The sequence below is a fragment of the Drosophila simulans genome, chromosome 2R (genome assembly GCF_016746395.2).
Source record: "Drosophila simulans strain w501 chromosome 2R, Prin_Dsim_3.1, whole genome shotgun sequence".
Taxonomy (NCBI): domain Eukaryota; kingdom Metazoa; phylum Arthropoda; class Insecta; order Diptera; family Drosophilidae; genus Drosophila; species Drosophila simulans.
Window position 1 is genome coordinate 18107257 of NC_052521.2, and position 20226 is coordinate 18127482.

The 20226-nt window shown below is 44.0% G+C and overlaps 3 protein-coding genes across 3 annotated transcripts; 2 read left to right on the plus strand and 1 right to left on the minus strand.

Moving 5' to 3' along the window:
• The first annotated feature begins 2211 nt into the window (after positions 1–2211).
• LOC6735456 (actin-57B) lies at positions 2212–4642 on the plus strand. The gene is made up of 2 exons (XM_002082360.4): positions 2212–2372; positions 3052–4642. Exons 1-2 carry the CDS (start codon positions 2333–2335, stop codon positions 4140–4142), a joined length of 1131 nt encoding a protein of 376 aa, XP_002082396.1. The 5' UTR covers positions 2212–2332; the 3' UTR covers positions 4143–4642.
• A 3780-nt stretch (positions 4643–8422) lies between these two features.
• LOC6735458 lies at positions 8423–9246 on the plus strand. The gene is made up of 2 exons (XM_002082361.4): positions 8423–8584; positions 8726–9246. Exons 1-2 carry the CDS (start codon positions 8521–8523, stop codon positions 8851–8853), a joined length of 192 nt encoding a protein of 63 aa, XP_002082397.1. The 5' UTR covers positions 8423–8520; the 3' UTR covers positions 8854–9246.
• A 3495-nt stretch (positions 9247–12741) lies between these two features.
• Positions 12742–19002, minus strand: LOC6735459 (aristaless-related homeobox protein). The gene is made up of 5 exons (XM_002082362.4): positions 18463–19002; positions 16563–16875; positions 16287–16416; positions 13761–13848; positions 12742–13536 (listed from the first exon to the last, which is right to left on the minus strand). The coding sequence occupies exons 1-5, from the start codon at positions 18617–18619 to the stop codon at positions 12989–12991; spliced, it is 1236 nt and encodes a 411-aa protein (XP_002082398.2). The 5' UTR covers positions 18620–19002; the 3' UTR covers positions 12742–12988.
• Between the last annotated feature and the right edge of the window lie 1224 nt (positions 19003–20226).

The window sequence follows — 20226 nt, forward strand, 5'->3', positions numbered from 1 at the left end:
CTTTGCCATTTGACTGCCGATGCCTTAAGGGTCCTTCGGTGGGTTGGTGCGGTGGTTGCCACATAGTGATTTACTTTTCACATACTTTTAATTAACTCTGCATTAACAGTCGAGCTGTTTCACGCGATTAAAATAAAAAAGGTCGTCGCTGCTGGTGATTAAATTTCTTTCTTTAACCTCTGATACGAGACTCTTTTGATGAGAAACTTTTCGTGTTTACCCTCATTTTTTAAGTCAGTCGAAAACCTAAACATGGAATTATTTCACAGCCGCTGCGGAAAATGTGTATCAATAAAAAAAATAAATAAATTAGGTCGATTGCTGATTTTTACTAAAAAGAAACATTTTAAGTGATAAGCCCTCTGGTGTCATTTCGATTTTGATTAAAGAAATTTTGGAAAAACGTGGGATTTTAATATTTTTAAGATTCAAAATGAAAACATGCTGTTATGTAGAATTTAAACAATTAATAATTTAAGCTGATCTTATTTAAACCCAAGAAATATTTAAGACTTATATGTATTTTTCGGAATAAAAAAAATTTTCTACAAATAATTTTTAAATTGGAAATTAAACTTTATATAAAAAGTTTCTAGTGATAAATTTTTTAAGAAATTTATAAATATTAAAAATATACCATTGTCGTAGGCAATAAAAATAGCCTATAGTTTTATAATTTACACTACATATCAAGAAGAAATTATTATAAACAGTAATCAATAAAGCGGCAATCATAAAATGATAACATGCCCTACTTGTCTCTCTGGCAACTCTGGAGGAATACCTTGCTTGTTGTCATTTGGTCTATATTTGGAACCGTCTAAAATTAGTTCGAAAATAATCCTATTCGAACTAGACCGATTCTTTTGATAGATTAATTTTGGCAATTTAGGTTAAGGGATTAGTCATTCTTTTCGGGAAGCTGGAACTCAACCTTATTGGTGTTATGTATCCAAAGATACATATATGTACGTGCGAAAATACACGTTTCATAGTGAAAAGCATGGGAATGAATATGCATGGGGCCCCCCAAATCTAATTTAGCGACATCCATTTGTTTTTCCATGTAGTATAGCAACCGAAGCGCGCCACATATACCTCTGTATCCAAGTATTTGAATACAGCGAGAATTGGGTAAAATGTGCGGAGGAGAGTGAGGAGGATCCACAGCAACGATTGGCCTCACCGGATTGTGCCATAAAACGTAAACATGCCCCACTTAGTTGCAGCCCAAAAATAGACTGCACCGAACCCAATTTAAATGGGTACCCTGCAAAGCCGGCATGTAACGGTTAAGCTATACCTTCTTAGCCATGCACCCCCCGCCCCCTCCCTTATACCCGCATCTTACAGCCCGATTTGTAAATAAACAATTAGTTGAATAATGCTCATTGCACGAGGGGCGTAGACATGGGCGTGGGCGTGGATCTTGGACGAGAGCGCAATGAGAAATATGACCAAAATTAGAAACGAAAGGCATGAAGGTGCAAAGGCTGGGAAATGATAGAGATGCGATTTGACTACAGTTGTGTGTTTCGAAAATAGAAAATGAATTTATTACGACATGAGAAAAACACGAAAGTTATGAAAACAACGAGCCGTACGAGAAAATAGAAGCCAGCAACAAAGCGAATATATCCACCCACCACCCTTCCCCTACCGAAACGAACCGACCCAAAAAGTATCCAAACCGAACCGAACCATATAGCAAATATAGCAGATATAGCAGATATAGCCGATATGGCCGATATAGTGGGAGCACAGGAGAGAGAGAGCGAGTCGCTGAGAGCGAGCGAGTATGAGTGTGAGTGTGCTGGAGGCGCCTCCTTGCCTTATACGGCACTTTTTGACTGCGAACGATCGTGAGCAGGCAGCCGATCGTGCCCGATCCCAACCGATACGATCTCCACGCTCGATCACGCCGAACTATACCGCGCTATATGCTATATGGTATTCCTATTCGTATTCGTATCCATATTGTGCCTCTCGCTCGCGCGCCTTATGTTTTCCAAAGAGCCCCCTATGCTGAAGGATCTATTTTTAGGCGGATCGGCCGGTGGGCAGCATTATCGCATCCATGAGCATATTTCCTCGCTGTGTATATTCGTTTGAGTATTTCTTTTGCCATTGGGATGGGGGCGTGGCGGGGGCGGTGGCGGCGGGGGGCATGGCGACGGCGCTTCTTGGACGAGATGGCATTTCGGCGGCGGTATAAAATCCGAGTACCAACGCGGCGATACTTTAGTCAGTCAGTTGTGTTCCAAGCCGTACACACCGTAACTCTTGATTTAATTCACCCGTGGTGCCGTAAAAAAAAACAAACTAAAACAAAATGTGTGACGATGAAGTTGCTGCTCTGGTCGTTGACAATGGTGCGTATTCCCCATCGAACGGATTATCGTCTTGGCTTTTGCTAAAAAGAGAAAAGAGAAAGAGCTAGACAAAGGACCCAACAGCGAAAGGATATTCCCGCATCTAGTGCTAAAGTGATCGCAAAGTGAACGATTTTCGAGTTGTGATAAACTCACGCATCCTTCGGGACACAAGCAATTAGAAATTTGAATATTTAAAAAAATATTTCAATACCTTGAATGATTTAAAGAAAATATTTAAAATATTAGTTATTGAGCAATATTTTCAATTTAAATCAAAGAATCTTCAACATTCAGATAACGAAAAGCTAAAATATTATATTTTGTACAGAATCAAAACCAATTTGCATAAGTTTTATAAAGAAATTTGTGCCAGAATCATTTCCATAAGATTTGATGCTTGAAGGCTTTTCAAGAGATCATGATATTAGAGAAGAGGAACATTTCAGAAATATTATTTCTACAAATATTTCTCTATACGAGAGAAAAAAACAGATCACACTTTTCTTGAGAGACTTTTTCTCTCCGCCCCAGACTTTTCCAGTTTTTCCGACTTTGTCGGCAGACTTTTTCATGCTGTCCGTTAGAGCAAATGTCAGACACCCAGTGTGGGAAACCCCACATGAGCCCCACTCGAGCGCCAACTAATGGACCTCTGTTCGATTGTGTTATCCTGCAGGCTCCGGCATGTGCAAGGCCGGTTTCGCCGGTGATGACGCACCCCGTGCCGTCTTCCCCTCCATCGTCGGTCGTCCACGCCACCAGGGTGTGATGGTCGGTATGGGCCAGAAGGACTCGTACGTCGGTGATGAGGCCCAGTCCAAGCGTGGTATCCTCACCCTGAAGTACCCCATCGAGCACGGTATCATCACCAACTGGGATGATATGGAGAAGATCTGGCACCACACCTTCTACAACGAGCTGCGCGTTGCCCCCGAGGAGCACCCCGTCCTGCTGACTGAGGCCCCCCTGAACCCCAAGGCTAACCGCGAGAAGATGACCCAGATCATGTTTGAGACCTTCAACTCTCCTGCCATGTACGTCGCCATCCAGGCCGTGCTCTCCCTGTACGCTTCCGGTCGTACCACCGGTATCGTTCTGGACTCTGGTGATGGTGTCTCCCACACCGTGCCCATCTATGAGGGTTATGCTCTGCCCCATGCCATCCTCCGTCTGGATCTGGCTGGTCGCGATTTGACCGACTACCTGATGAAGATCCTGACCGAGCGCGGCTACTCTTTCACCACCACCGCTGAGCGTGAAATTGTCCGTGACATCAAGGAGAAGTTGTGCTATGTTGCCCTGGACTTCGAGCAGGAGATGGCCACCGCTGCCGCCTCCACCTCCCTGGAGAAGTCGTACGAGCTTCCCGACGGACAGGTGATCACCATCGGCAACGAGCGTTTCCGTTGCCCCGAGTCCCTGTTCCAGCCTTCCTTCCTGGGAATGGAATCCTGCGGCATCCACGAGACCGTCTACAACTCCATCATGAAGTGCGATGTGGATATCCGTAAGGACCTGTACGCCAACATCGTCATGTCCGGTGGCACCACCATGTACCCCGGTATTGCCGATCGCATGCAGAAGGAGATCACCTCCCTGGCCCCATCCACCATCAAGATCAAGATCATTGCTCCCCCAGAGCGCAAATACTCCGTCTGGATCGGTGGCTCCATCCTGGCCTCTCTGTCCACCTTCCAGCAGATGTGGATCTCCAAGGAGGAGTACGACGAGTCCGGCCCTGGCATCGTCCACCGCAAGTGCTTCTAAGCAGTTGCAGTTGCCTAGCACCAACACTAGCACCACCCGGTCTAGTCACCTGTCTCCTGCTCATCTGGTCCTACTATTCGTGGTGGTTCTGGGTCTGTGGGCGGCGGGTGCTCCACCGGCAAAAACAACAAACACCACCACCATCCAACCATTTGTTTTTGAATGTCATTATTTACCAACGTGTCATCCTTGGTTCGAGAATACTCTTTTGTACTGACTGAACACAACACCATCAATCAAAATGAATTGTCAATCTAATGCCACGGACCGCGATCCCCATCCACTTGTTAATCGCTCGCGGCTCCCTTAAATGTTGATCGCCATTTGATTGTTTTACGAATGAACCGACACCCTCATGTATTTTGTACAGAACCTAACAACTTCCCCCAATGGAGCGGATGGGGTCTATTGACTACGAAATGTAAAATAATCTCATGATTGTAATATTAATTAAAACAATTTATAATTATTTATAAATAAAAACGATTTTTTAGATTTAATTTTTTCTAAAAACATAGAGATTTTGGAAAAAATTGGGGGGCAACTAGCCGGGAAAGCCAATCCTCTCAGAAGCTTTCCATCGATCAGTAGTTCAAGATACATACATACATTTATGGATCTATGCGATGTGTGAGCTTTTTTCACCTCCAGACGCGACGCGGCGTTTCAAATTTCAAATTTCCCGCATACCAACCCGAAAAGCTTTCTATTCCCAAAATATTTCTGGTTTCGAAACGATTTTCGAATATTTTTAGACGCATTCCAAAATGGGTGAGGCGGCGGATAGGCGAGCGATTTTTTGTTTGTTTATGCCATGGGGAAATACGATAGGAGATGACGCAAGTCGGATGATCAAAGGCGGCGGCCAAAACAAATTGCCAATGTCAATTTGTTGCCGCTCTCGGCTAACTGATTACCAGAAATGCATTTCACTTCGAGGAATAATGGATGGAATATATATATATACATACGACTATAGTATGATGGCCATGCCAGAGACAAATGTTCTCGCCGAGATTGCCAAGACAATTAGTCAAGATGGCGTTGGGCCGTTTAATTAGAACTCGATATGCATTATGAATGAAATTTGTATTCGCGGTCGTGTCGCCTGTTGCAATTTCAGTTGCAGACACATACAAATGGGTAATTAATGGGCCCAAATCGCTGGCACTTGGCCAAAAAGGGGCGACAGATGCCGCTAATGAGTTGCACGACGAGATGGGCAAAAATAGGCGCAACTTGCCAGTCCGGAATTCACTTTCTCAAGCGAATCACTTTACGCCGCGCTGCACAACAACAAACAGGATTGGGAATCAGAAAACAGAAATCCGAAATCAGGAAACAAATGCCGGAATGAGAAGTTACCAACCCCCGACTTAACCGGGCTTAACCCACTAATCAATTTGCACAAAAACAAAAATAAACACGTACACAATATCGTCGACGTCGTCGTCATAATGCAATATTCAGTTCTTAATTTCCATACAAATTCGATTTAAAATTCATAATAAAGAGCGCAAATATTTCGAATCGACTGAGGCACATACATAAGTAAGTACCTCCGCCCATGTACGATTGCGACTTGAAGTATGCCGCACAAAACGACCCATATGGTCAATTAGTATAGCTGCTCCGATTGCCAACCAACAACAATGAGGGCATCCAGTTCTTCAAGGCGCTTCCATGTAGCCCAGCTCGGCATCGCACTCGAATCCTTATCCATACTACGAGTACCATATATGGAGACATCGCACACACCCCAGAGCACACACATTGTTTTCACTTCAATTACTATCGATGAAGCTGCAAAGCGACCAAAAATCCATATACTCATATAATGCAATCAAAACTTGTGCTCAGCGAAGCGGAAAGTGTTGAAGCTCTGAGACTCGAAAATCGTTTCTTGAAAAGCGAGTCCTGATTCGCTATGTGCACGGTAAGAAAATAAATATTAAAATCTAGAAAAATATATAGTTACGACAATAATTTATATTATTTACAACTTTGTAATTGTGCTTAAAATAAACGTACAACAATTGGCAGTTAACATTTTTTAAACAATTTGAATCACATTCTTGCCTAAAATTATGCAGCATTTTATCCCAGTTGTTTAAGAGACTATCTATCAACAAGCGTATCCCCCCTTTTTTTTCATTAATATTTATTAAGTGAAGAATCCGTACATCATAATATTGTATCTTAACATCACAGTGTGGAGAAATAATCTTATGAATTACCAAACACTATAAAAATAAAATAAGTGAAGTAGGAATATCCCCCCATTAAAAATAGAATTGTGAACAAGGCACAACTCTTAGTTTTATTCCAATTAATTTAGCCCTCAAAGGCCAACGGAAATGATTTAAAATCAAGCAAGTCAATTTTATTTGATTGATTTAAATTTTGGCCAATCCCTCTGCCATTTGCAAAACCCCTTTTCGCCCGCTTGACTGGCTGAAAAAATATATAAATCGCGAGGATAATGAAAAGCGTCACATTTGATTGCATTTTTTGTGTGAAATTGGGCTGACAATGTTCGCTTTTGCTGACCAAATAAAAATAAACGATAAAGGCGCAGAGCAAAGCCGGCTCACAGCCCACTCACACAGACACAAAGGGGTGATGGTGATGCATTCACACATACAGGCTCGCACACACACACACATGGGCAAGGACATTTATTGGGGGGTGATTGCCGTTTACGAACAGGCAAAAGGGTGCAGCCCATTGGAACTCGGGAACACGGGAACACCAAGAGCAAGAGCAAGAGCAACAGAAACAGGACCTTTGGCTGAGGAAGCCAGGACCTCGACGAGGCCGTGTAAACGTGTTAGGGCAGAACAAAAAACGCAAAACAAAAATGTGCACTTTACGCAATTTATGTGCAAATTTTTCAATGACTTTAAAGCGATGCAGGAGGGCTGATTGAAATGGGGGATGGACCGACCGGCCAGTGAATATAATCGCTCGCTAATTGACTCTAATAGACCTGGTTCCATCTGGGGTATGCTGGTCATCCTGCTGACCTCCCCCAAACCCAAGTGCATACGACCGGCGTGCAGGAGGATTACCTTTTCGAAATGAATGGCAACGAAACGAAGTAGTATTATCTCAAGTACTTTGCCAGTTTCTGAAGCGTTGGCTCAGCGAGATCTTTGGCTTAAGAAACACTTTAGCACGCAGCGCGTATTATGTGTGAAAAGTAGCCATTAGAAAATTGCCCACAAATTAGCACAAATAAGGCGAGCATTTAGCAATTTGAATAAGCTGCCGCATTCGAAAACCCCTCGAATCGCACACACATATCCACGCTGCTTATCCCCTCGACCTTTCACCTTTTCACATGTGCTAAGCCCGCTCACACACACATGCTCACGCGTGAGTCCTGGTAATTATGCGCCTGATTTAACTCTACTTTCCACTGCACAAATGACAGTTTCACACTGCCTTATTGTTCGACGGGGCCTTTCTCTCCTAGATATTTCTCTGTTATTTCAAGTGCCGCGCACTTGAATTCTCGGTCATGTCCTTGAAACTGCTCATGCAGAAAGCGGCAAAAAAATAAAACCAAAATTCTCGGCAGGACGAAGCTGAAAAAAAAATGGCTCCGCTCATCGAAATATGAGTTCATGAATGTGGACGGCGATTCAAACAAAGGACCTACGCGCCTCCAAGCCACGCCTCATTTTTTTATATATTTATTTTCGTGCCAACTGCTGAGGAAATGGCCGAGGAAATTCGCATTTATTATAATCGCAAGGAAATGCGAAGAGTGCAAAGAAAATTGCTGCCAATTTCCCGCCGCAGAATGCTAGAATCGAAGATGAAATTAATTTTCCCGAGCGCGCCAGGAGAGCCGAGTGCTGCTGCTCAAACTTTGCAATTTGCGGCGCGTTTCCGTTTCCGGTGGGTTTAGCGTGAAAGAGGCTCCTTCGGCAGACGAGACAGAAAATGCCGGATGGAATACAGTGAAGATTGAATGCCTGGTGAGCTGGTGCTGGTGCTGGTGCTGGAGCTGGAGCTTTAGCTCCAATTGTCATCCATTCCGTTTGATGTGTCGCACAATTTTATTTCCATTTTGCCATCCACTCGCCTTTTTTTCGTTGCCCGAAACGATTAGCAGCCACTTAGAGCAGTTAAGAGCCCAATTGAGTTTATTAAATCAGGCGTAATAATTGGCACACACACACAAAAGGGACATCGAGTTGAATAGACAGTCGAATGGCGGAATCAAAGTATCGAACGAACATCTATATTGATTCCCAGGCAGGCACTGCCTTTCCCGTCAGCTCGCATTTCCAGTCGCACAATAGAAAAACACTTTTCGTTTCGAGAGGAAAACAAATTCAAAATACACTAAATTTCAGGCACCTTCAGCATGGCGGACATGGAGGAATATAACCATCCATTGGCGAAAATAACCTCTATATCCGAGGAACTGGGTGAGAATATACAACTTTTTATATTATTCAAAGGGGTTTCGAAGATGATAGCATAATGCAAATAATGCAAAGGAACGCAGTCTTAAAAACCATTATCAATATTTAGATTTAGATTTTTCTCTTTTAAATATTCCATTACAGAACGAACTCATCTGGCCCGAGTGCCGCAGCTCCTGCAGCGGTTGGAGGACATCCGGGAGCCGGAGGACGAAATGCTGCTGGCTGAAGGTAGTCGACTGAGCAAGAAACTCACTTGGGAGGACTACTAGGAATCAACGAAATTTTCACGTCACAAACGTAACGAGTGACACCTGCCCGAGGTGCCAAGGTGCCAAGGAGCCAAGGAGACGGTGGGGGAATCAAGGTGTTGGCCCGGCAATTAATGACTCGGCTCGACTTTTCACATTCACATGCTCGAGCTGGGCAAACAAAGCTGAGGGCGACAACAGGAGCACGCAAGCCAAAAGGACTCGGGCTGGAAGGCACACAAACAAATTGTGACAAAGTTGCGGAAATTTAATTAAAATCAAATAGAGGCGGCTAAGCGAAAAGGGGTAGCGAATTGGCAGTCAGGTGTGACCCGATATAGTTGGTAACACGCTTCCAACTTGCTTCGAATGTTCCTAGTTTTCCGCGTCGTTTAATAAACAAAATGTAAACAATGTTTAACAGCAATGACACACATGGGTCCACCACCCCCTGGCACTCTCCTTGCTGTTGTTGTTGCTATTGCTATTGCCTTTTTATTAATATAATTTATGAGCCTGTGGTCGTGAGCGGGAAAAGCCAGCGGCAAGGTGGAAATGCAGGCAATCCGAATGCCAGCAGCTGGCTAATTTCACAGCGCACACATTTGATTAACTTAATTTAATAGTATTTCTTTTTCCCCAACGATATCCGAGCAGAGCTCGTTTTGATATATTTGTTTGTTTATTTAATTTATTATTATAGTTACGACTATGCGCTCTGGTTAACAGCTATAAATGCGATTATATAGCCATCGATCATTGCAGCTCGTTGGGTTTTTCTTTTCGTTTTCCATTAGTTTTCGATTAAAGTTAGAAAGTTATTCTATATCTTTATCTATAGTGATTGAAATATAAATGGTGGACATACTGGTCACAACAATTGGTCGGGGTAGACCATTGGCTAATAAGGAGACAATTGGCTGCCAGCTGTCTATATATTCTACCTGAACTGCCCAGACTTCGCATCAGACAAATCGGGCAGGCAACCATTATGGCTAGAATCGGCAAAACAAAAACCACGGGACACTGCTCTTTCTTTAATCGCGGCCAGAGGAGACGAGTCGTTTGTCAGCGATTGGCAGTCGATAAAATTAGGCACAGCTTAGCCACATTTGGAAGTCAGCAGGCCGGAATCCTGGGCAGAATATGCTCACCTTTCTGAGGAGTCTCAGCTGGAAAGGATCCTCGGTCGGCGCTCTTTGAAATACTTAGCTGGAGCGGTGGCAGTTGACACACAAAAGTATCGGGTTTCGCAGTTGTCGCCAGCATACTTAGTATCCTTAATATCCTGTCGGAAATGTTTTCGTTCGCAATTGCACGTTGCGGTGTGTTGGCAATTTGTACATAGTTTATTTTTTCTTCATCTATTCTCGAAGGGAATGCGATCGCCGATCGACGGACACTTGATACTTCTCAGACAAATTGTCGGTATATGTATGTATGTCCTCTTAAGTGGCCACGAATTACAGCAATTACACAGCGCCCTTGTGTCCTTTTTTGTGTGGCATTGGCAGTAAATGCCGGCAAAATGGCGCTCATTAGGCATATTCCTTGTGCAATCTTCCTTTCCACCCACAGAAAGCCAGACAATCTGCGTAATTACTTCGCTGACAACTTTTGATGAATTAAATGCGAAATAAATTTTTAAGTGCGCGTAACGAGCATTGCGACTGCTGTGCCAAATGAAATGAAATGAAAATACGGCGGCAAACAGGACGAGCAGGACGAACAGGACGAAAGGCGATTCTCTGCAGCGAGAGGTGAAATCTTTCTTAAGCGTCTGTTGAGCGGATTTAACTTGTTTAATTACCGCTGTATTCACTGCATCATCAACTGTCGCTCATTACGCCGGGATTTCATACATATATATCACTCATATATATATATATATACATATAGAATTATATTCGAAAATGCTGGCAGTTTTTTAAGTGCACCGCCCACCGTCAGCATCTCATATCGCGTCCACTTGCTTGCTGTTTTGCGTAACTGTTACCATTTTAATGCGCTCGAGTGTCGAGGACGAAATTGATTTTCGTTTACCATTGTGTTGGGCATTTTGAAGAGCATTTGGGCTCTCGTCGAAAATTTGTGCCAACACAAGGTGAAATTGCACTGAGCCGAGCGCAAATAAAATGGAGGGATTGGATGGCTGGGTCCTCGACACTCAATTTCGTAGAGCCACAAATGCGAAACTCGAAGGACCACTTGATAAATTTCATATATTTATAGCCCGCAGAGTGATGCGCTGCATTTGCACACTGAGTGAAATTCCATGAGCACACACATACATACATACACACACACAAGGACATTTTGGGTGGCCCGAATTGTCGATGGGCGGCTTACCCCGCCCACTTTTTTGCCACCCACCACTGCTTCTTGGCCAAACACTTGCACAAATAAAAGATCTACTTCAACTTATTGAATTTTCGTTGATAGAAACAAGATGAAAGGCGACTGGAAGTGCAGCGCCAATTGAATACCCTTCCTTGTATCCATTTTAAAGTATTTACATAACTTTTAGGCGCTTTGATGTTAAAGATGAAATCAAATATCCGTGCAACAAAATATTATATGCTTAAACAAAGATATATATAAATTCATTAATATTTTCGTGACATGTTTGTACTTATTAACCATTTTGGTTACATATACTTAGTTATAACGATTGGAATCAGATAGGAAAGGGTATCACCTCGCCGCCAGGACCTTCCATTCGCCGGATGTCTTCTGCTACCTTGTACACAAAGGACGGCCACAAAAGGCAATTGCATATGAGTTTTATGAGAGCTTCTTTTGACTGGTCCTGGTTGCCTCGTCCTTTCGGGCACATCCTTTTGACTGCGACAAATCCGTTAAGTCGCGCATTTCGCTCATTATTATTTGTGCAGGGAATTTGGCTCTGACCTCGCCCGTGCCCAAAACACTGAGAGTGGTAAGTGTAATCAAATTGCAACCCGAATGCGAATGCGAATCTCGGTGAAAATCTAGACAGAATCGAACGAACAGGAACTTGACGGCGTTTTTATTATTAAATTTGAGGCCATCGCGCACACAATGCGATATCCTGCAGCGAGGACGAGCGCTGTGCGAAATTATTAAAAAGTAATTATGGCACAAATTACGAGATATCAATATAGCATTTAGCTCTGCATGCGGCCTCGAATGAAAGGACTCGGTCTGGTTCCTGTGCAGCCACCACCACTTGAATTCGCTGCAAATCCTTCGGCTCACACATCCAGCCCATAGAGCTGCATTTCCTCCACGGCTGTCTGGCACAATGCGATAGATTCCTTCTGGATTCCCATTGTTCTGCGGCTCCTTGGGCTTCTTTGGTCTACTTGGTCTCCTGCTCCTTGTCCTGCTCTTCACATGTTATGCAACATTTCCTGCGCTCGGCAATTTTGACATAATATCGAGATTATTATACGATTTGAACTCTGGCCCCTTCTTCCATTTGTCGGGGTAGGTCGTCGAATAGAACCGATATTCGGCCCAAGATCGCTTTCATTTGACTCTGGCAAAAAGGAAAGGTCGAGTCGAGTTTTGTACACAATCAATTGTAGCATTTGAGCGATTTATAATGGGTCTTTGTAGGGTCATAAGCCCTACTTAAGGTACAAACTTTTTGCGATTAATTTGCCGCGCCGCGGGGAGAGCGGTGTATGTTGTGGAAAATTATAAAAGTCCTTTCCGTTAACGGAAGTTAACTGAGAGATTAATATTGGCATTGAAAATCAAAATATGGGAAGCAAGGATGAGAGATCGCACATTTGAAAGACCTGTCCAATCCTTGGAATGTACAAAAGAAACGACACATCCTATGTTTTGTGTAATAAATTAAGATCTTTATCTATCTATATTACTTTTTATCATATTTTTAAGCCACCCATAAAACGCAACAAGTATCTTTTCATATCGTTTATTTCTCGACAGTTTAGACTTAGTGGATAGACTACCAATATGTTCGCTCGAAGATCGCTTACAGATAGATAATTCTTTAGGCATTACGACTACGTTAACTTTGGCAATAGACAAAGCTGCAAATATCTTACAGTGCGTGGGCTATGTGACCGTGAATAAAACTAGATATCTACAAGTATGCGTGTATCTATATATGTACATAACGAATCCAAATATCACGGAACAGCGTTCAGTCCTCGCCCTTGGTGACCACGGAGACGGGAGTGGAGGCGTTGCTGCTGGCTCCTGCCGCGCTGCTCGGCGATTGGGCGGCCGTCGAGATCAGTCCGCCCGTGAGCAGTCCGCCGCCTCCGCTGCCGCCCGCTGGGGGCGTGGCATGGGGCGGCGTGGGATGAGGCACTAGCTTGGGACTCTCGCGCGGACTGCTGTTGCTGCACGGCGGGCTCACCTGGCTCATCGCAGAGAGACCGGCGTGCAGCGATAGATTCTGCGGATAGCCGGCCGAGGCTGCCGCCGCCGCTGCAGCTGCTCCCGCGCCAAAGATCCCGTTCAGATTGCTCAGACCCATGTACTGGGAGAGCAGGGTGTGGAAGTTGGGCAGCTTGTAGTGGGGCGCCATCAGGTGCTGGGGCAGCAAGCCGGCGGCAGCGGCTGCAGCGGGATTGAAGTGCTGGTGGAGGGCAAAGTGCGGGGGCCAGAACTCCGACTGCATCGAGCCCGGATGACCCGGAAGTCCATGTGGCGGCAGGGGAATACCCAGCGGAAACTCCGGCAGACCTGCAAGCGGAAGGCAAAAGGGCGATTTCGTTAGTCGAAAGTCAGAGAGCGGGTGGTGGCGGTGGTGATGGTGGTGACACAAGCGACACAAGCGACATAATTCCTAATTATGTTGCACACGTAATTTGGCAATTTGCGGACAAATCAAATGCGTATCGCTGGTTGGGTGGGTGATGGCTGGGATTTGATGGGGTGGATTCGTGAGATGGGGGTGGTTAACTCACCTTGTTCGGGCAGAAGGTAACCGGCCTTGTCCTGATTCATAAACTTCTCACGTTTGCGCCATTTAGCCCGACGGTTCTGGAACCACACCTGCAAGTGCACGGAAAAGAAGGGAGTTTAGAGATGGAGTTGTAGGTATGCAAATTTGGGTGCCCTCGGATTTAAGGGTATTACAAGCTAAGGGGTAAGAAAAAACATCAAATTATCTGATATAGCATCTATCTAAGAGAGGATATGCCTTTTTAAGACTCTTACAACGTGTATACTTTTCAAAAACCAACATTCTTTTCTAAAGGGTATCCCTCGATCTAAACTTGATTAGTTCTACAAAACTAGCGCCTTGGCAAGCGACTTGTAATTGCTTTGACTTTGACCAAAAACCGAACAATTTCCCAATCTATCAATCTGTGGGCTCGCAAAGTTGGAAGCACTTGGTCCTTGGATGGCTCCTTCTGCCTCCTCCAGCCTCGAGTGTCTGAGGCAAAGGACTTGGTCGTCGTGGAGGGGTAGGTCAAATACAATGGCATCCAATCGGAAGTGTTCTGCTCTGATTTGCAACGCTCTCTGTCTGTCCTCACTGTCTGTCTCGCTCGTCAGACAAAAGGGTGTCTTATGCATTTTTCGACACTTGTTTGGGTTTGGGGTGGACCAAACTCGTAGCCACCCAAATTCACCCCTATGCAAATTTGCCCCCTAGGCCATCCACAAAATAGGCGTTGGCTGCACACACATTTCCGCCTTTGGGGGCGACGAATTTTCAGTGCGAGCCGAGGCTCTCGTTTTTGATGGCAAAATTAATTGTTTGTAAATTGAAATCACTTGACAACTGTCTGTGTTCGGTGATGAATTCGAGACAATAGAGAAGGCTCTGCAATTATAGACACCCTGTATTTAGATGTATCCCCCTTCTTCGGCCACCCAGAATCTGCAACAATGTGTGCAGTTGAGCGAGTAGTAAATTAGCAACGATTTCCTTGCTATAATTGCTGCCAATTATTGTCCTGTGTCCTGTGTGTGTCTCTGCTGGGAAAACGCCACCCACCACCCCCCAACCCCTTCACATAAGTGCTGTGAGTGTGCGATTTTGTGGGCTTTTTAATTGTCAGTTGGCAGCAATTATTATGGCAACAACTTAAACCACTGTGCCAGAGCAGCCAGGCAGTAAAAGTTGAATTGCGGATATCCGTTCAGCATTTATCACACATGTGCGATCAAAACGAGAGAAGAAACTGTCGCAAAAACTGGAAGAGGTGGTTTGCGAACTCAAAAAAATATGTACTTTAAAAAATTGTGTGAGAAGATTCTGCTTCCTTATTTTGGAATATTTAAATATATTCTGATTAAAAGCGGGATTGTATAAAGCGTTTAAAAACGCTTTGATTCAACAATTTCCAGATTGATACAAATTCGCTTTCAATACTTTTTCGCGATACCCCAACTCGACAATAAAAATTTGACTTAACCCGGGAGATAAGTCGCTGGTTACTCCTTTTTTTCCAAATGCCCCACACAACGAGCATGCAAATCCGAAAATAATTGCTCACTTACCAACCCCAAAACAAGCGGGGATTACGCTTTGGATACTTTTGTATCTATCAGCAGCTCAGCAAAAAAAATAAAACACACGTATTGAAATCGGGCAGCTCTAAGTCGGTTACTATTCAAGTACCCGAAACGCTCTGCATATGCGAATCAATGACCAATTACAGTTAATCTGCTAACAGATACGAATGAGTGCAAGGACGCGCAGGATGAGGATGCGGATATGCGGATGTGAGCATGCGGATGACGACCGTGAAACGGACAATTTGTATTCGAAGCGGGTAATCCCTATGTGAGTGCTTAGGTCAAGTTGTTTCACATTCTCTTCACTTCACTTCTTTTTTTCATTTTCATTTTTTTGTGCCAGGCAATACTTTTCCCTGCTTTTTTATTCCCTGTCAACAAACAACATCGAAATTGAGCGAATCGCTCAATCAGATGTGAAGTGTTTGAAAGCGTTTCACAACTCAAATCAAATCGTATGCGATTCGGAGCGAAAGGACACCCTAATTACATGTGTAGTCGGGTGTATTTGGCCGCGTGTCCTGCCGCCAGCCAGCACCCAAAGCCACTTTAATTGTTTACCCGAAAGTAGAGTTAATAAAAATACCAACACCATGTGAGCGCGGACGATTTAATCATTTGGAAAATCACAATATCTAATGTCCTTGGTGCCAACCCCTATAGAAAACCCGTATTCAACCCTCCTCCGACTAACGAACTAAGCGTGTTTGTATACAAAGTGGGGCTTAAGTGTTTCAAAGACCATTTACAAATTGGGTTCGGCGATTGTTTCGCCAGTTCTTATCTGGCCATTCAAGTTCCCAGACTCTGGAAGTGGTTTATTCGCTTATTAGCGGACGCTGCGATGGCAATATTTAAACGCTGCCAGTATCCGTTAGATGGAAATACAGATACATTTGAGCGAGTTGAACTGCAACTTAATTCGAAAATAATTGCGCGAATCGAAAACCAATTTCAATTACCTGCACGCGTGCTTCGCTCAAATCCAATCGCATGGCCAGATCCTCCCTTGTGAAAACATCGGGATACTGGGTCTTCTCGAAGGCTCGCTCCAGCTGATGCAATTGAAATGTTGTAAATGTTGTGCGAGATCTGTGAAAAATCGGCGGAAAGGCAAGGGCGGCACGTTAGATACGTCGGATAAGAGTTTGCCCCCTCTCTTTGTTGGCATGTTTTTTAATAGCCCGACAATGGGTAAATACGATTTGATCTGCTAAGCGGATTGTCGCTGCACTCACCTTCGAACTTTACGCGGCCTCTCCATATCGCTGAGATCGTGGCCATTGTTCAGACTGGAGGACAGCTCGTCGTCGTTATCCACGTCCAGGCCGCCGTCCGTATTCGTTGGGGAGTCCTCTCGTTTGGCCTGAACCTGCAATTGTTGCTGCTGCTGCGAATGGTGTTGCTGCTGCGAGTGGTGTTGCTGCTGCGAGAGCTGCTGCTGCTGATGCGACAAGTGATTGCTGCCGTTGCTGTTGCTGCTGTGCAAATGATGGATGTGATGCGGATGGCCGTGGTGTGGATGCGTAATCAGCACTTCGCTGGGTGTATCTGCGAAAAAAGTGGCAGGGAAAAAAAGTTAAACAATTTCGAATTGAACTCGAGTGTGTGGGGAAACAAAAAGTTTCGCGTTTGACTTTCAAAATCGAAAGCCAAGCGGCAGCTGCAGAAATTGAAGTTCATTCAATTGTGGCTGAAGTAGTTATATCCTGAATTTTAACCCCCTTTTTTTGCATGGTCTCAGTCTCGAACAAAATTCAAATCCTTCAAGTGCTCGAAAGCTACGCAAATTGATTTGGCAATCAATAACAAATAAATATAAAGCCGGAATAAGTTTTAACTCCAACCCCACGGCACCGGGTATATAAATATCCTTTCACACGAAACGATTTTGTGAGTACTCAAAACGGTTTCTTTTCGAGCCAAGGCAAAACGTGTAATCAAACTTTAATGAACCTCAAATTAATCGGATTCACAATGGCACCAGGACACGTCCCCGCTCAACGGGACGCCCGTGTCCTGCTTGTATCCTTATCGTATTTCGTAACATTTACGCAGCCCCTTGTGGCAAGAAGGTAATTTCCAGCGAGCATCAAATTACGAGGCTCACAGGATGCAGTGTCCTGCGGTGCGCACGCCGCTCGTTGTCGCCAAATTGCAACCTGGACCAATGGGTGCCGTGATTCCACTGAATCCTGCCAGGCAATTTCCAGCCTCCACCTCTCCCGAGGACTTCAATCTAATTACGGGTCTAATGACGCAATTGCTCGTTCCCGCTCTCCATGCGATATATCCGGCCAGATATGTTTTGATACAGTGTTTTTTTTTTCTCGAGCAGATCCTTGGGCGAACTGCCTCCTGCAGCTTGGCCACGCCCACAACAAGAGTTCCGACATGCCGAACACCTCCCATTGTCATGATATGTTTTCTTTTTGCTCTCTGGGTGGAGTTCGAGGTCGGTGTTTGCCGGAAAGTTTTGAACTGCCCTCACTCACCTTTCCCAACTATGATAAAATGTCCCTTGGGAGCAATTTGCATATGATATGGATGGCAATGTCAATCTGCCTCTCCACTGCTCCGTCCCCTTTGCGAAAGCATCTATTTGATGTGGTCAGTGGAGGAGGAGGACGGGTCGGATTTTGGAGCACCAAATTGGGGGGAGCTCATTGGCTGTGCATGAAGTCTAATGTGATATTTTGCCCAGTTGGTGGTAAGTTGTACCGCTTTCAGGATGTTTTCATTATGTTTAAGATGTGTGTGAGAAATATTTCAAACCTGTAATTAACAAGCTAGACTGACTAAATAGGTCGTAATCTATTCAAATTATACATTCAAATTTACAATTTTCAATTCGCCCAGTTTCGCACATATTTATTCACAAACTAACTTTGACATTAGATTCTCTAAATGAAGAACGTAATTCTATTATTTTTCGCTAAGCCAAACAATTTATTAAGATTCTTTAAGAAAATGCAATCATTGCATCTTGGTTATATATCCTTTCAAGTTTAAATGTGATGTTCTTAGAAAAATATATCAGATCGCCGACGGCAACCGATGATTTTCGTAAAAAGGATCCCCTTACTTTTACAATTTAGTGGGTTATCCCCAGCTTATAATTGTTACACTTAAACTCACCACTGCGCTTGATCTGGTGCTGATTGCCCAGGATCTGATCGATGCTGTAGACGGCGCGGGGGCGTGAGACAGGACTCTCCTGAACGGGGGCGGGGCGCATGGCTGGCGGCATGATTGGATGGTGCTGGTGGTGCTGCGAGGTCGTCGTGGTCATCATAGCTCCACCGGGAGAGCTTCTCGCGATCCGTGAGGATTTCTGATGGTTTATTTCACTGATTTTCTTATTTTGTTAGCGATTTTCGAGGTTTTCGTTTTGGCAACTGTTGTTTACTGTCACAATATTTGATGAGCACGCTTTAAAAATTAGCTTAATTAATTGCTATTATCGGGTAAATTAGTCGATTAAACGATTTGATTTCGATACGGCATTCACAGCCACTGCTACGAACTGCAATGAGCTGAATCGAGTGAATAACTGCGAGTGAGTAGTGCTCGTGACGATCAACAACCACCGACTGAGTGCGATTCCTGCGGCCCGTAGGTTTAAATACGTTGCCTGTTTTCCGCTTGCAAGTGAAATGGGCGAGGCTCGCTCGCTCGCTCTCGAATCCGAATCCGAATCGCAGTTCCCAATCCTTCGCTTTCGCCCATGTCCTGCCATGCCAGCCATCTCTTTCGCTCGCGCACTCTCGCTCCCTCTCTCTCCTGCTGTAGGGGTAGTTTCCCCCAGTATCTCAGTATCTCAGTGCCGTGTATCTGTGTGTTGGTGTTGGGTTGGCTTTGCTCGGTGTGTGTGAGTTTGGGTTGCAGGTAGCTTTTGGTTTTGGCTTAGGGGTGTTGGCCTCCTCCTCCTCTCTCTCTCTCTCTCTCTTTTCAAATCTCTCTGGTACTTTCCCTTGACACCTTTCTCTTTCCTACCCCTTCCATGCAATCTCTTTCGGTAGTTGTAACTAACATGGTTTGCTCATTAATTGTGTTTATTTCACAAATTTCGCTTGTTAAAAACTATTTTACCCTCCCCCTCTCCCTTTATATATATCTCACTCTCTCTCTCTCTCTCAGTAGTTTCCTCTCCCTCCCGTTTCCCGGCTCATCCACAAATCACAAAACAGGTTGAACCACTCACGGGATTGCCAAACTGGTACCTGAATCAAGTCGGCCATTTGCCAGGTCCTCTTTTATTAGTTCCGCTTCCATTTCGGAGATAGATTTATGGCCAGGATCCCCGTGATCTTGAGAATGAGCCCGTGGTTTCATTGAACAAGCCAAACGATCAATGAATCCCTTTACTTAGCAAGGAGTTGTGGCAGGATCGAACCCTAAGTTCATTGATTAAACTGATCTCATCTCGAAGGATCTGGACCGTATTGAATTTCGTTATAAGCAGAACAGGTACAGTGCGGAACTGATTTCGCTAATGAATATTTAAATCATTTTAATTAATATTTATTTAAATGCTTATATAGTTTCAAATATTAAATACTAAAATAAAGTTATGATATTTACCTATGATAAATGCACTCTTAAAATAGATCAATTTGTAATATATTATATGTTATTTCAATAATTGAAAAATAAAATATATTATATATATTCATTTGAATAGTATGAAGTTATCCCACCAACCTTTATTTTCTGTATGCTTTCTTTTAATAATAAAAATGTAATATTTTAAGTAGCACCACCCAGAAAGGATCTATAAATATGTAGGCCCTGGTTTTGCTACGATTAAATAACCGAAAATATCTCAGCCTTGTTTAAATCACCCACTTAGATCTGGGATTTGCGCTGAGCTTCAGTTTAGACAGGGCTCTCTATCCAAGA

Coding starts and splice junctions, on each gene's coding strand:
- LOC6735456 (XM_002082360.4), top strand. CDS start 2,333: ATGTGTGACGATGAAGTTGCTGCTCTGGTCGTTGACAATG. Junction 2,373..3,051: donor TGCTCTGGTCGTTGACAATG/GTGCGTATTCCC, acceptor GTTATCCTGCAG/GCTCCGGCATGTGCAAGGCC.
- LOC6735458 (XM_002082361.4), top strand. CDS start 8,521: ATGGCGGACATGGAGGAATATAACCATCCATTGGCGAAAATAACCTCT. Junction 8,585..8,725: donor CTCTATATCCGAGGAACTGG/GTGAGAATATAC, acceptor ATTCCATTACAG/AACGAACTCATCTGGCCCGA.
- LOC6735459 (XM_002082362.4), bottom strand. CDS start 18,619: ATGATGACCACGACGACCTCGCAGCACCACCAGCACCATCCAATCATG. Junction 16,876..18,462: donor GCACCAGATCAAGCGCAGTG/GTGAGTTTAAGT, acceptor CTTTTTTCGCAG/ATACACCCAGCGAAGTGCTG. Junction 16,417..16,562: donor AGGCCGCGTAAAGTTCGAAG/GTGAGTGCAGCG, acceptor GATTTTTCACAG/ATCTCGCACAACATTTACAA.